Consider the following 14,032-nt stretch of genomic DNA (forward strand, 5'->3'; position numbering starts at 1 on the left):
CGCAGCCAGGCTGACAGTCTGACATTTTTATTTAATTCAAACGATTATTCAATATCCCCTATTTCTCTCTTTGTCCAACTAACTATACTGTCTATGCTGAAACAGTGTACAGCAGTGACAACAGAAGTCAGAGCAAAGTCTACTGTATTTGCACTAAGCAGTTTGCCTCTCGGCCACAGAGTGGCGGTAAAGCTGCGTGTATCCCGTTTCCTGTCGTGAGTGCGCGTCCGACGCTGGATGTGAGCGCCACAGTGAGCTGTCTCTTCCCACAGATCGAAGATGGCGGTGTCGGTGTTTCCCGGCGTGCGGCTCCTCTCTATCGGAGACGCAAACGGAGAAATACAGCGTCACTCCGAGCAGCAGCCTCTACGACTGGAGGTGAAAGCCACACAGGACGCGGCCCTGATCAACCTCTCCAACGGTGAGTGGACTTGAGACAGCTCTTCCATACCCCGGTTCGGCCTGGGCTCCTTGTTAACTGGCGTTACCCTGGCTAATTAGCCAGAGCTAAATGCTAAAAAGCTAGCTAGCTAACCAATGCGAGTGGTCTTGCACATGTGTGCGGGTGGGGATTCCACTTCAAAACCGACTGGTTCCACCTATAGAATCCAACGTAATGGGGACTGTTGTTTTCGCTTATCGCTATTAGCTAGCTAGGTAACATAACTTAGTTAACTAATGTTACTTCTCCAGCACCACGACAGCGCACACTGTTGGTAGCTTAGCTAACTATAGGTGGTTAGCTTTAGCAAGCTTACTGCGCTCATTTCGTGGCTTGTGGACCACGTTCTTTCTTACCTATCTATTTGTCTTGAGGAATATTCTTTAAAGTATTAATTTAATGCGAAGTAGTCAGTTTTAGCTCACACGAGACGTTTCCTGGACCGCAAGCTAAGTGTGACCAAGCACATTAGATACCTATCTACCCTGGTTTACTAATATCAACTTGCTAACAATTTAGCGCCAGATTGCATTTCAATGATGCAGTATCCTGTCCCGCAGCTGAGCACGCTAGCCAACTCGCTACACATTGATGCAGATAGCCAAACGCTAATTGACATGTTAACGTGCTCTTTCAGTTTTGCCCCAATAAGCTATCAGCCATACTACGCAATGGTTTGCCCTTAATGCCACATAGTTCTAACAGTTAAAACCAACTGCGTCATATGAGCATTGCCCTCTTTATTAACTAGTTAGATAGTTATGATAAAGCAAGATAACATTTGACCCTTTTGAGATGGGTATCTTAAAAGTGTGTTTTGTTTTGGAACGTCGTCGTCGTCTGCGCACAGATCATGCTAGTAGCGGTGTAAACAAGCAAGCTAACCCCGGTGACTCGCGCGTACTACTTTATGGTTATCTAATCTACTGTAGATGCCTAGCTGAGTGAATACATATCGATAAACGAAATCGTTTTTAAAAACAGGCTAAATATGAGTCCTTGTGTTTCGATGAGCTAAACCAGGTTCGTATTAGTTATTCATCTTTGTTCTCCCCTGAACAATAGCCAGCTAGTCCCCCACCTCCCTTCTCCCCTGACGTTCACTTGTGTGCTCGCGCTGAGCGCATGCAGCTTTTGTTACACTGTGGGGCACAGATGGGATGTCCCTTTCAAGAAGCCGTGATGTCCCTAGTTTTGATACAGTCAAGCTTGGGCTGTGGGGAAAGTGGAAATGTGTGTGTGGCACGGTGTTTTTCAAGGTGTCCTATCAAAGTTTTATGATGTGTGTGATTGCCTGGTCCGGTCCATAGGCCCAACAGCCGTTTCCTCTTCCAACATTCCCAAACACAGCACACTAGTAATGTCTGTCTATCCTGCTGGAATGGGTGTATTTACATCTTGTCCATGAGGGGCAATGCCTTGGCCCAGCAAAAATATCACAGTTTTGCTCTTCACTTTGACAAGTGTCTATTATGACCTGACATTACCCTGTTAGAACATTGACATGGCTATCATCTGGTTGTTACATATCTGTAACATGTCTATAGTGACAGTCCTTGTCCCCCATCTGTCATTGTCATTTACCATAATGTTCAGCTGTAGGCCTTGGAGACAGGCCAGGTCGAGTGGAGGGAGATGGTTGTAGCCTACATATTTTAAAGCATGCACTCTATCTCAGCCCTTGCATCGAACACACACTTGTTAAGCAACACACACACTCCCGCTCTCATATTCATCCCAGGTTAACCCGGTGTCAGTAGCTAGTTTGGTCTGTTAATAAAATATGCTGCATCTGGCTAATCTATGTAACAGCGATAGTCTTAATCCCATCACAACTGCTGGATTAAACCACAGATTCTCACTGCCATGCGGGCACAGCACTAGACCTACCTTGCCAATATATTGCTTTCACATATCCAGTCTTTAAAACTATGTCATCTTAATCATCCAGGAGTGTGTGTGAAATAGCTTCAACAGAAGAAATTACTCACTTTCCCTCGGCTAAAGGAGGTTAAAAATAGCTCTTTGCTTGCTGCTATGGTTGAGATGCTTTAATGCTAATTGAGTCAATAAAGTGCTGTGTGTGATCAGGCCAGTTCTGTTAGCATGTTGTTCTTCATGTTGTGTGACCTACGGTAAGCCACCTACTCCTGTGCCACGCTTATTCCATGAATGACTTGTTGTAGGCGTGTTGCCGGGCCCTAACTAATGTATGACTCCTCTCACAGCAGAGGAGACATGCGTGTTCAAGTGTTCGGTCTCCCGGGACACAGAGTGCAGTCGCGTGGGGAAACAGTCGTTCATCATCACGCTGGGCTGCAACAGCGTCCTGCTACAGTTCACCTCACCTGCAGGTAGCTAACCCCCGGCAACCATCGCCGCTCTGTCTCAGAGAATGCTGTCATTGTCTGTCTGTGTCTGTTTTTTCCATCTGTCTTTGACTGCCTGCCAGTAGGCTATATCTATCTTTGTCATTGACCCTCTGTCTCCTGTGTGTCTGTGTCTTTGACTCCCTGTCCTAGTGCACATGTTCCTGTCCTTATGAAGAGATTCTTATTGTTTCTCATGCTTGTCTTGCCTCTGTCATCCTTGTGAACTGTTATAATTGGTTATTACCGTTCGTTTGATTTCTCCCCATTATGACTGGCTTAAGACCATTTATAACTTATGTCTGATTTGTCCTGCTTATAACGTGTTATGACGATCTCCTCAGAGTTCTCATCGTTCTATAACCTCCTGAAGAACTGCCGCGGCCACAGTGGAGAGCAGTCGGTCTTCAGCGACAGGACAGAGGAATCATCCGCAGTACAGTACTTCCAGGTGCACACGCAGAATCTGCCATGCATTGCAATAAATCATTTATTCCAACCTTTATTAGCTCAGTGACAATATTAAAACACCTCATGAAAAATAAGCTGTTCTGTCACTTTATTTTCCTCTCTCTCCTTTGTTCTCTCTCTCTCCTTCACTCCTCCAGTTCTATGGCTACCTCTCCCAGCAGCAGAACATGATGCAGGACTACGTCAGGACAGGAACCTATCAGAGGGCCATCCTCCAGAACCACACTGACTTCAAGGACAAGGTACTGATGCACTGTCCTGGGACTTAAATGTAGCTAGTTCTGAATTGAGTCCTTTGCTGTATTTGAAACTAAACTGTTGTTTAATTGGTTTGGGCAGTAGACACTGCTGGATTTTATTGATGTCTTTATCAGGGAAGAATTAGAATCCATTCCCCTCTCTCTAGGTGGTGTTGGATGTGGGCTGTGGTTCAGGGATTCTGTCGTTCTTTGCTGCTCAGGCTGGGGCCAGGAAGGTCTACGCTGTGGAGGCCAGCACCATGGCCCAGCACGCAGAGGTAACAGACACACTAAACTATGTCGAAATTAAGTGACCTATATATTTTCAATTAACTGCACTTTTTCTGGCCCGCAAATTGGTTTTGACAAACTAATCATAGCCCTCGAGCTGAAAAGTTTGCCACCCCTGCTCTAACCCTATCCTCTTCTTGACATGCTATGTAGCCATAAGTCTGGCATATGTATCAGTCTCACTCTAACAAACACTAACCCTCCACTTGGTGCCCTCCGCTAGGTTCGGGTGAACTCTAGCCCTCTGGTGTCCCCTCCACTAGGTCCTGGTGAACACTAATCCTCTGGTGTCCCCTCCACTAGGTCCTGGTGAACACTAATCCTCTGGTGTCCCCTCCACTAGGTCCTGGTGAACACTAACCGTCTGGGGGACCGTGTGGTGGTGATCCCTGGTAAAGTAGAGGAGGTTACGCTGCCTGAGCAGGTGGACATCATCATCTCAGAGCCCATGGGCTACATGCTCTTCAACGAGAGGATGCTGGAGAGCTACCTCCACGCCAAGAAGTTCCTCAAGCCTAGTGGTGAGATGGAGGGAAGGTTGGAGGGAGAGCATAGAAAGGGGTAGAGTGGGAGGGAAGGAGAAAGGGGGAAAATGTCTGAAGATTATTCTGAAGCCCAAGCAGTAAATAATATTAAAGTCTACATTTTAAAACTGAGAGACATATTCATCATGACTAGCCACTGGTGATTGTACCATCATTAACTGACTTCATGTGTGTCACAGGTAAAATGTTCCCCACCATCGGTGACGTGCACCTGGCCCCCTTCACAGACGAACAGCTCTACATGGAGCAGTTCACCAAGGCCAACTTCTGGTGAGTATGAGGGGAGGGAGGAAAGAAACGGGGAGAGTAGTAGGAAGGATGGGGTTGGAGGGACGGAGGGGGAAATGGCAAGAGAAGAAGCTCTGGGAGTAGAAGCAGTGAATGTACGGAGATTTCAGTCACTTTTCATTGGGCTGCTGTAGTTGATGGGATTGAGATGATGATAATGATTCTCTCTCACTCCCTCATTCAGGTACCAGCCTTCCTTCCATGGTGTGGACCTCTCAGCCCTGCGAGGAGCAGCAGTGGATGAGTACTTTCGCCAGCCCATTGTGGTACGTAGAATTCTCAGTTGTATGTCAGACTCTTGAACACCTATCTTCTGACATTGCCTGCCCCGCCCACCATGTCGGTTAAAGCGATACCCCCCCCCCCCCCCCCTAAGATGATTGGGGTGCAGGGGACGGTTAACTAGGAAATGTATATGGGAAGGGTGTTTAAGGCCTGAAATAGTCAGGGGGTATGTGGGGACAAGAGCTGTTTGTGTAAAATTGGGTTGCGTAGTACGGACTGGCCTGTGTGTTTGTTTATGTCTAAGGGTGGTACATAAGATGTGTGTTTATGGGCAAATGCTGATGCAGGATAGGAGATTGACTATATGGGAGTGTGTGTTTGTGGTAGAAGATACCACCGTCACACTGTGTGTGTTATGACGGCTGGGATAAATAAGTTAGATGCGGTCTGAGTTTAGGATCCCAATGTTTTCGCCCAGTCCAACTTCCCCAGTCTAACACCACAGAACCAACAGTGAGGTTTCAACAGTACTATCACTGCTCATAATGGGTATTCATTGAATTAATCTCATCCCTTTTATCACACACAGCGACACACAACAACACACACATCATTTTCCAGCGGTAGTCAGCTGGGTAGGCCTTTGCACCATGCCTGCTCCTCTGTTACTCTGCTGGGAGAGCCGGGCCCGGGCCGGAGTGCCTGGTTCTGGGTACAGCCTCTGTTCTAGGTCATTAAATTAAGGCCTAGACTGTCTCCGTACCCACTCTAGCCAATGCTGCCGTAAAACATTTCTACCTCACTGGGACTTACCTGGATACTCTTGCTTCCCTCTTCCCCGTCTCTCTCCTTCCTCCTTTTTCTTTCCCTCCCCCTCTCAGGACACATTTGATATCCGTATCTTGATGGCCAAGTCTGTCAAATACACAGTCAACTTCCTGGAGGCCAAAGAGGAGGATTTGTACAGGTCTGTGTGCTGTCTGTCTGTCTGTTATTCCCTCATATATTTATTATTGAATTGTTATTCATAGATTGAGTTGAGAATTGAGATGCGTAGATACATGTTACTGAATGTGGGGATGTCCTACTTCTCTAATATGAGGCTACTTCCGATTTTGAATTTCCTACATCAGCAAAAATACTACATAATTCCTTCTAGTGTGTAAAAAATAACCTTAAAGCGTCAATCAGCAGTAGAAACGATAACAGAGCGAATTCCCCACCCTTCTTTATGTAAAAAGCGGAGGGGTGGGGCTGGAGAAATGTAACCACTCTCAAATTCATAGACTGAGCTATGGATGCAAGGACTGACCATCCATGATATCAAATTATAGTTTTAACCATGTTTTGATGATATATATATTGTTTACATTTACTTTGTTTACAAACATTGGAGTAAAACGAACTTATATTTTGGGTTCTGATGGGGTACGACAGTTGAACTAAGCTCATGAGGCATTTATAAGTTATATTTTTCAAAACTTAATGGGTATATATGATTAATTCAAAAGTTTAAAAAATGGATGTAGCAACAGCTGATTGCTCCGTTAACTAGAATAACATTTATCCCACTCTTTTCTCTCTTTCCCTCTCTCTTCCCTTCTCTCTCGCTCTCTCTTTCAGGATAGAGATTCCCTTTAAGTTCCATATGATGCACTCAGGGCTGGTGCACGGCCTGGCTTTCTGGTTCGACGTAGCGTTCATGGGATCAATGTAAGTTGGGCTGAAGTGTGTGTGGTCAGGAGTAACCTGACCTATATGGATCCTGACTACAGCTACACCGTCACTTTCCTTTTTCTTTCATCACTTTTTTTTTCTTTTCTTTTTTCTCACAGACATTGTAATAAACACAAAGACAGAAAGCGGATGCAACTTAAAAGCAAAACAATATAGTACAATACATTCACTATAGAAACATTTCACAATAAGTTGTAAATGGCTGTTCCTACTGAATATCTGACCATGCTTGTACTGTAGTAGGATAATGCTGACTGAACCTTAAAGTATCCTGACCTCTAACCCCTCTCCCTCTCTCTGCAGGGTGACAGTGTGGCTCTCTACAGCCCCCACAGAGCCCCTGACCCACTGGTACCAGGTCCGCTGTCTGCTCCAGTCACCCCTGTTCACCAAGGCAGGAGACACACTTTCCGGCACAGCACTGCTCATCGCCAACAAGAGGTGAGCGACTGTAGAGGGATCTACTGGGGGTCTGTTGGGGATGGGAGGCTTTGGTGTTAGTGTGTTGCCATTCACATCTAGGCCCAGGCCTGTGTTATATTATGACAGTTCTGAATGAATGTGTGTGTAGGCGATATACAGTGAGCTACAAAAGTATTGGGACAGCGACAATTATAAAGAACATTGCCTCATACAATGAATATGGGGATAAAGTGCAGACTGTCAGCTTTAATTTGAGGGTATTTTCATCCGTATCGGGTGAACCATTTAGAAATTGTTTCCAATTATTTTGTGCCCAATTGAAATTAATGGTAAATAATGAATTGTCATATTTGAGTCACTTGTATTGTAAATAACAATAGAATGTTTCTAAATACTGTGGATGCTACCATGATTACATATAATCCTGAATGAATCGTAAATAATGATGAGTGAGGAGGTTAGTGTAACCTCATGCTAACCTCTCACCACCACAATAACTGGGGAGGTTAGCATTTGGTGGGGTGGGGGCTCGTGGATGATATTTGTGCGTCTGCAACCTCATGTATCAATACAACAAAATGTCTCACTGCCTCAATACATTTGGAGCTCACTGCCTCAATACTTTTGGAGCTACCCAGTGCCTTTGGAGCTACCCAGTGCCTTTGGAAAGTATTCAAATCCCTTGACTTTTCCTACATTTTGTTAGGTTATAGCCTTACTCTAAAATGTATTAAATAAAAAAAATCCTCAGCAATTTACACACACCAGCCCATAATGACAAAGCGAAAACAAGTTTGTAGAAATGTTTGCAAATTTATTTAAAAAAAAATACAAACAAACTTACCTTATTTACGTAAGTATTCAGACCCTTTGCTATGAGACTCGAAATTGAGCTCAGATTTATCCTGTTTCCATTGATCATCCTTGAGCTGTTACTACAACTTGATTGGAGTCCACCTGTGGTAAATTCAATTGATTGGACATGATTTGGAATGGCTCACCTGTCTATATAAGTCCCACAGTTGACAGTGCATGTCAAAGCAAAAACCAAGCCATGAGGTTGAAGGAAATGTCCGGGAAGCTCCGAGACAGGATTGTGCCGAGGCACAGATCTGGGGAAGGGTACCAAAACATTTCTGCACCATTGAAGGTCCCCAAGAACACAGTGGCCACCATCATTCTTAAATGGAAGAAGTTTGGAACCACCAAGACTCTTACTGGAGCTGGCCTCCCGGCCGAGCTGAGCAGTCGGGGGAGAAGGGCCTTGGTCAGGGAGGTGACCAAGAACCTGAAGGTCACTCTGACAGAGCTCCAGAGTTCATCTGTAGAGATGGGAGAATCTTCCAGAAAAACAACCATCTCTGCAGCACTCCACCAATCAGGCCTTAATGGTTGTGGCCAGATGGAAGCCACTCATTAAAATGCACATGACAGCCTGCTTGGAGTTTGCCAAAAGGTACCTAAAGGACTCTCAGACCATGAGAAACAAAATTCTCTGGTCTGATGAAACCAAGATTGAACTCTTTGGCCCGAATGCCAAGTGTCACATCTGGAGGAAACCTGGCACCATCCCTACGGTGAAGCATGGTGGTGGCAGCATCATGTTGTGGGGATGTTTTTCAGCTGCAGGGACTGGGAGACTAGTCCGGATCGAGGGAAAGATGAACAAAGCAAAATTCAGAGAGATCCTTGATGAAAACCAGCTCTAGAGCACTCAGACTGCGGTGAAGGTTCACCTTCCAACCGGACAACAACTAAGCACACAGCCAAGACAACGCAGGCGTGGCTTCGGGACAAGTCTCTGAATGTCCTTGAGTGGCCCAGCCAGAGTCCGGACTTTAACCCGATCAAACATGTCTGGAGAGACCAGAAAATCAGATCAAATTGTATTTGTCACATGCGCCGAATTCAACAGGTGTAGACCATACTGTGAAATGCATACTTACAAGCCCTTAACCAACAATGCCATTTAAAGAAAATCCCAATAAAAAAAGTATGCCATAAGAATAACTAATAATTAAAGAGCAGCAGTAAATAACATTAACCATGGCTATATACAGGGGGTACCGGTACAGAGTCAATGTGTGGGGGCACCGGTATTGAGGTAATATGTACATGTAGTAGAGTTATTAAAGTGACTATGCATAGATAATAACAGAGTAGCAGCAGTGTAGAGGGGAGGGGGGCAATGCAAATACTCTAGGTAGCCATTTGATTAGCTGTTCAGGAGTCTTATGGCTTCGGGGTAGAAGCTGTTTAGAAGCCTCTTGGACCTAGACTTGGCGCTTCGGTTCCGATTGCCGTGCGGTAGCAGAGAGAACAGTCTATGACTAGGGTGGCTGGAGTCTTTGACAATTTTTAGGGCCTTCCTCTGACACCGCCTGGTATAGAGATCCTGGATGGCATAAAGCTTGGCACCAGTGATGTACCGGGCCGTACGCACTACCCTCTGTAGTGTCTTGCGGTCGGAGGCCAAGCAGTTGCCATACCAGGCAGTGATGCAACCAGTCAGGATGCTCTCGATGGTGCAGCGGGCAGCTTGTAGAACCTTTTGAGGATCTGAGGACCCATGACAAATCTTTTCAGCTTCCTGAGGGGGAATAGGTTTTGTCATGCCCTCTTCACGACTTCCTTGGTGTGCTTTTGGACCATGTTAGTTTGTTGGTGATGTGGATGCCAAGGAACTTGAAGCTCTCAACCTGCTCCACTACAGCCCCGTTGATGAGAATGGGGGCATGCTCAGTCCTCCTTTTCCTGTAGCCCACAATCATCTCCTTTGTCTTGATCACATTGAGGGAGAGGTTGTTCTCCTTGCACCGCACGGTCAGGTCTCTGACCTTATATGCTGTCTCAACGTTGTCGGTGATCAGGCCTACCGCTGTTGTCATCGGCAAACTTAAATATGGTGTTGGAGTCGTGCCTGGCCGTGCAATCATGAGTAAACAGGGAGTACAGGAGGGGACTGAGCATGCACCCCTGAGGGGCCCCCATGTTGAGGATCAGCGTGGCAGATGTGTTGTTACCTGCCCTTACCACTTGGGGCGGCCCGTAAGGAAGTCCGGGATCCAGTTGCAGAGAGAAGTGTTTAGTCCCAGGGTCCTTGTAGCCAAGCTTGTAGCGTCCTACCCAAGAAGACTTTAGGCTATAATTGCTGCCAAAGGTGCTTCAACAAAGTACTTAGTAAAGGATTTGAATACTTGTGTAAATGTCATATTTCAGTTTTTTAAATAATATAAATCAGGAAAAATGTCTACAAACTTGTTTTTGCTTTGTCATTATGAGATATTGTGTTTAGATTGAGGGATTAAAAAAGAAAAATCTATGTAACAATGTGGAAAACGTCAAGGGGTCTGAATACCTCCCGAAAGCACTCTATATATGTGTATTACAGATGTGTGCTTGCTGAATCTGTGCTGCTCTGTCTGTCTGTGTTGGTCTGTGTTAATCTATCCACCTCCCTTCTCACCTCCTCCCATAACAACCCCCGGCTCTCCTCCAATACCACCCCCCGGCTCTCCTCCCATACCAATCCCCGGCTCTCTTCCCTCCTCACAGACAAAGCTACGACATCAGTATTGTCGCCCAAGTGGACCAGACAGGCTCCAAGTCCAGCAACCTCCTGGACTTGAAGAACCCCTTTTTCAGGTGAGTTGGTCTGTTCCGCTGCCCTCGGCCTGTGCCATTCAGGATAACGAGGGGGGGAAGGGGAGCTCCCTCTCATGGCGTGTATGTTGTTGTGTATGTGTGTGTTTTTGTAGGTACACAGGCAGCACACCCACCCCCCCTCCTGGGTCGCACTACACCTCCCCCTCTGAGACCATGTGGAACACTGGGGGGGCCTACAGCATGAGCCAGGGCATGGCTGTGTCAGGTAAATACACACACATAGAGGACACCGGTAGAGGAGACACACACAGAGGACATACCCACACACACTGCACAGGGCAGAACCCACACACACACTGCATGAGGCAGAACAATGCTGTGTCAGGTAAACACACAGACGATACACACACAATCTGACCCATGATAGCATCATCAGGCAAAAGCATCCATACAACATCATGACCAAATGTCTTACTAAACTGTAGGGATATCACAGAATAGATCAGGCTAACAGAGCAGCTGATAGACAGGGGATGCATGCTCTCTCTGAGGGGGAAACGGTGTGTGAGAGAGAAAGGATGCTTATGCTTCTGTGCTTTTCTCCCATTTCGCTCCCTTTCTCTTCCCATCTCTCTCGTTCTCTCCTCCCCATCTCACTCTCTTCCCCGTCTCATCCTTTCATCTCTCTCTCTCTCTCAGGGATGCCTACAGCCTATGACCTCAGTACGGTCATGGGCAGCGGCTCGACGGTGTCCCACAACAACCTCATCCCCCTCGGTAGGATACTACGGACTGATGGACTGACTGACAGACAAGCACAGACAGTGTGACTGACTGTGTGTGTTTGCACGTTTGTGTGTGCGTTAATACAGTCTCACTATTTCCTCTGTTCCCGCCCTCAGTGAACACAGGGATAGTGAATCACACCCACTCCAGGATGGGCTCCATCATGAGCACCGGAATCGTCCAGGGTACGTCTCCTTATACACTATACAAGGGTTTCCTAAACTCGGTCCTTCCTAAACTCGGTCCTGCACATTTTGTTTTTTGCCCTAGCACTACACAGCTGATTTAAATATTGAACTCCTCATCAAGCTTTGGTTATTTGAATCAGCTGTGTAGTGCTAGGGCAAAAACCAAAACGTGCACCTGGGGGGGGCCCAGGACCGAGTTTGGTAAACCCTGTACTAAACTACATCAAGTCAAGTTTCTTAAACGCCTATCATTTGTGTAAATGGAGGGGATGGATTCTGAAGTATGTGACATAGTTGGCCCACAACCAATCAGGGGAAGGTGATAACATTCTTTCCCTCTCTCCCTCCCATTTTCTCCCCCTCACCCCCATCTCTCCAGGAGCTTCTACTGGCCAATCAGGTCCTAGCAGCAGCAGCAGCTCTAACCAGCAGCAGCAGCATTATCCCGTCACCAACCAGTTCACCATGGGGGGACCCGCCATCTCCATGGCCTCTCCCATGGCCATCCCTAGCAACACCATGCATTATGGGAGTTAAGACCTCGTCACCCTTCACCTCCGAACCCCTGCATGACCTCTACTAGCCCCTCCCCCCGACCGGCCAGAACCAGAATACCAAAACCAGTGCTGTCGTGTTGTCCCTTCAGCACCTTCCTTTCTCCTTTACTGTCCATCTCTCTATCACTGGAGTTATTCTCTCATATCCGTCCCTCCCCGCTGCTCTCTCCGTTTTGAGAGCTGTTCCCCGTCTCCCTCCCTCCCTCTCATCATCGTGCAGCAGCTGCTATGATATCACCAGTCCAGCCAGAGGGTGGCAGCACCTCTACGTTCAACTGACAGACTGATCAGCACAAAGAATTGGTAGTTTTTTTGAATGGAGAGCTGAACTGAACTTTGTTTGACTGGACCTTTTCATGCTTTACAGACACATGTACACCTACACATACACATTCAACACAGAGACTTTTGTTGCAAAGAATAACTCATTGCACGACTGTACAGCAGGTATCATCTCCTTTTTCCGGGTTCCCTCCCTCTTCTCCCTTTTGGACATTTCGCCTCCCCTAGTGCCAGTGTGATGCCCCATCCTTCCCCCTCCTCCACCAAACACTCCCAACCCCATCCACTACAGCCAGTCGCTATCCCCCCTCCCCTTATCGCTGGATTGGATGTCCCCCACTACAGATCTGCACTGAAAGGATAGGGGGCTTTCCTGTACAGTAGAACACTATGAACACCCCTCACTGACGCCATTTTGTTTTCATATCGAGGCACTTCTCCACCTGCCTGTAGAGCCTCTCTCCTTAAACGGCCCCATTCCAGAGTGATAGCTAGCTCCCCCCAAGGTGTTTGTCTGGTCATCCATAGTGGTAGTCTTTAGCCTAGGTCTACTGGGCTATCTCAAAAGACACCCTATTCCATATAGAGTGCTCTACTTTTGACTAGAGCCACATGGACAAATGAAGTGCACTGTATAGGGACTAGGGTGTCATTTGAGATGTAGCCTAGATGTCAGTGTGTAGGAGAACCCTGTAGAACGGGATCTTGAAGAACACCAACTCTGGAACTCTGTTAGAACCTCGCCAATGAGCTTCGAGGACACAGCAGCAGACCCGGCCCCCCACTCCCCTTCATAGCCAATCGGGATTGCAGTGAGCCGATGGTATTGGTGGAAGCAGGATGAACCCACAGAAAGACAGACTGACAGTATGGACCAAGGACACTGATGTCGGCCGTTGGAGCAGCTGTATCCTAGTTTACATTCTTCCCCGGTTTCCTTTCCTTCATTTTGAGACTGCCGTTCAGACTGAGGTGGGGAGTTCGGGATAGAGGGAGTCACCTCTTTCCCTATGATATCCAGACTCTAACATATCTAAACCTCTCCTCCCTCCTTTCCCGGGCAAGTTGATTGCCCAACCTTCAGACAAAGACTTAATGGACATGTATGCATTGCTTCCAGTCACAATTTGTGGACTGAGTTTAATTACATTTTTTTGATTTAGCAAGTTTTATGAAGAGAAAATGTCTTGCTAGTTTGTAGGGTTAACTTTTCAGTTGTCTTTATTTGTTTTCTTTCTTTCACAGAAAAGCAACAAACAAAAAACAAGTATAAAAGGAGTCAATTAAATGTTGGTGGAGAAGTCCCCCCAAAAATATTTGGATCAGGTCTTATAATTAACTTTAGATATTACGGTTAGATTTTTAACACCAATGTTGTGATAGTTGCTAGCTTAGCATTCAAACACTACTTTTCTCTGGGACCTCAATTGATGGAAAGTGCATCAGGAAGACTATTGTGCCGTTTCCTGTTCGTTGTAAGAAATTGCCACAGATCTAGGATCAGATTTTCCTAACCAAAACCAGCAGTTAGGGACGACTTATGAAATCTGATTTTATAACGTCAAATCTTGTGCCTTACACTA

General features: G+C 46.4%; 1 protein-coding gene across 2 annotated transcripts; it reads left to right on the forward strand.

The window, feature by feature from the left end:
• Window positions 1-237: 237 nt before the first annotated feature.
• LOC120034490 (histone-arginine methyltransferase CARM1) lies at window positions 238-13,765 on the forward strand. 2 transcript variants are annotated; one of them, XM_038981077.1, is made up of 16 exons: window positions 238-421; window positions 2,671-2,796; window positions 3,156-3,262; window positions 3,420-3,524; window positions 3,689-3,799; window positions 4,156-4,333; window positions 4,537-4,627; window positions 4,830-4,911; window positions 5,752-5,837; window positions 6,494-6,583; window positions 6,911-7,048; window positions 10,586-10,675; window positions 10,789-10,901; window positions 11,336-11,413; window positions 11,539-11,607; window positions 11,990-13,765. In XM_038981077.1, the coding sequence occupies exons 1-16, from the start codon at window positions 280-282 to the stop codon at window positions 12,145-12,147; spliced, it is 1,764 nt and encodes a 587-aa protein (XP_038837005.1). In that variant the 5' UTR covers window positions 238-279; the 3' UTR covers window positions 12,148-13,765. The 2 variants fall into 2 exon arrangements, with proteins under 2 accessions (XP_038837005.1, XP_038837006.1); XM_038981078.1 differs by having other exon boundaries at window positions 2,674-2,796.
• The last annotated feature ends 267 nt before the right edge of the window (window positions 13,766-14,032 follow it).

Source organism: Salvelinus namaycush, chromosome 41 (assembly GCF_016432855.1).
Source record: "Salvelinus namaycush isolate Seneca chromosome 41, SaNama_1.0, whole genome shotgun sequence".
Classification (NCBI taxonomy): Eukaryota; Metazoa; Chordata; class Actinopteri; order Salmoniformes; family Salmonidae; genus Salvelinus; species Salvelinus namaycush.

Bases quoted from the DNA above. Each gene is read 5' to 3' on its own strand.
- LOC120034490 (XM_038981077.1), top strand. From the start codon at position 280: ATGGCGGTGTCGGTGTTTCCCGGCGTGCGGCTCCTCTCTATCGGAGAC. The intron at 3,263-3,419 runs GTGCACACGCAG...TCACTCCTCCAG, and splicing joins CCGCAGTACAGTACTTCCAG to TTCTATGGCTACCTCTCCCA. The intron at 4,912-5,751 runs GTACGTAGAATT...TCCCCCTCTCAG, and splicing joins ACTTTCGCCAGCCCATTGTG to GACACATTTGATATCCGTAT.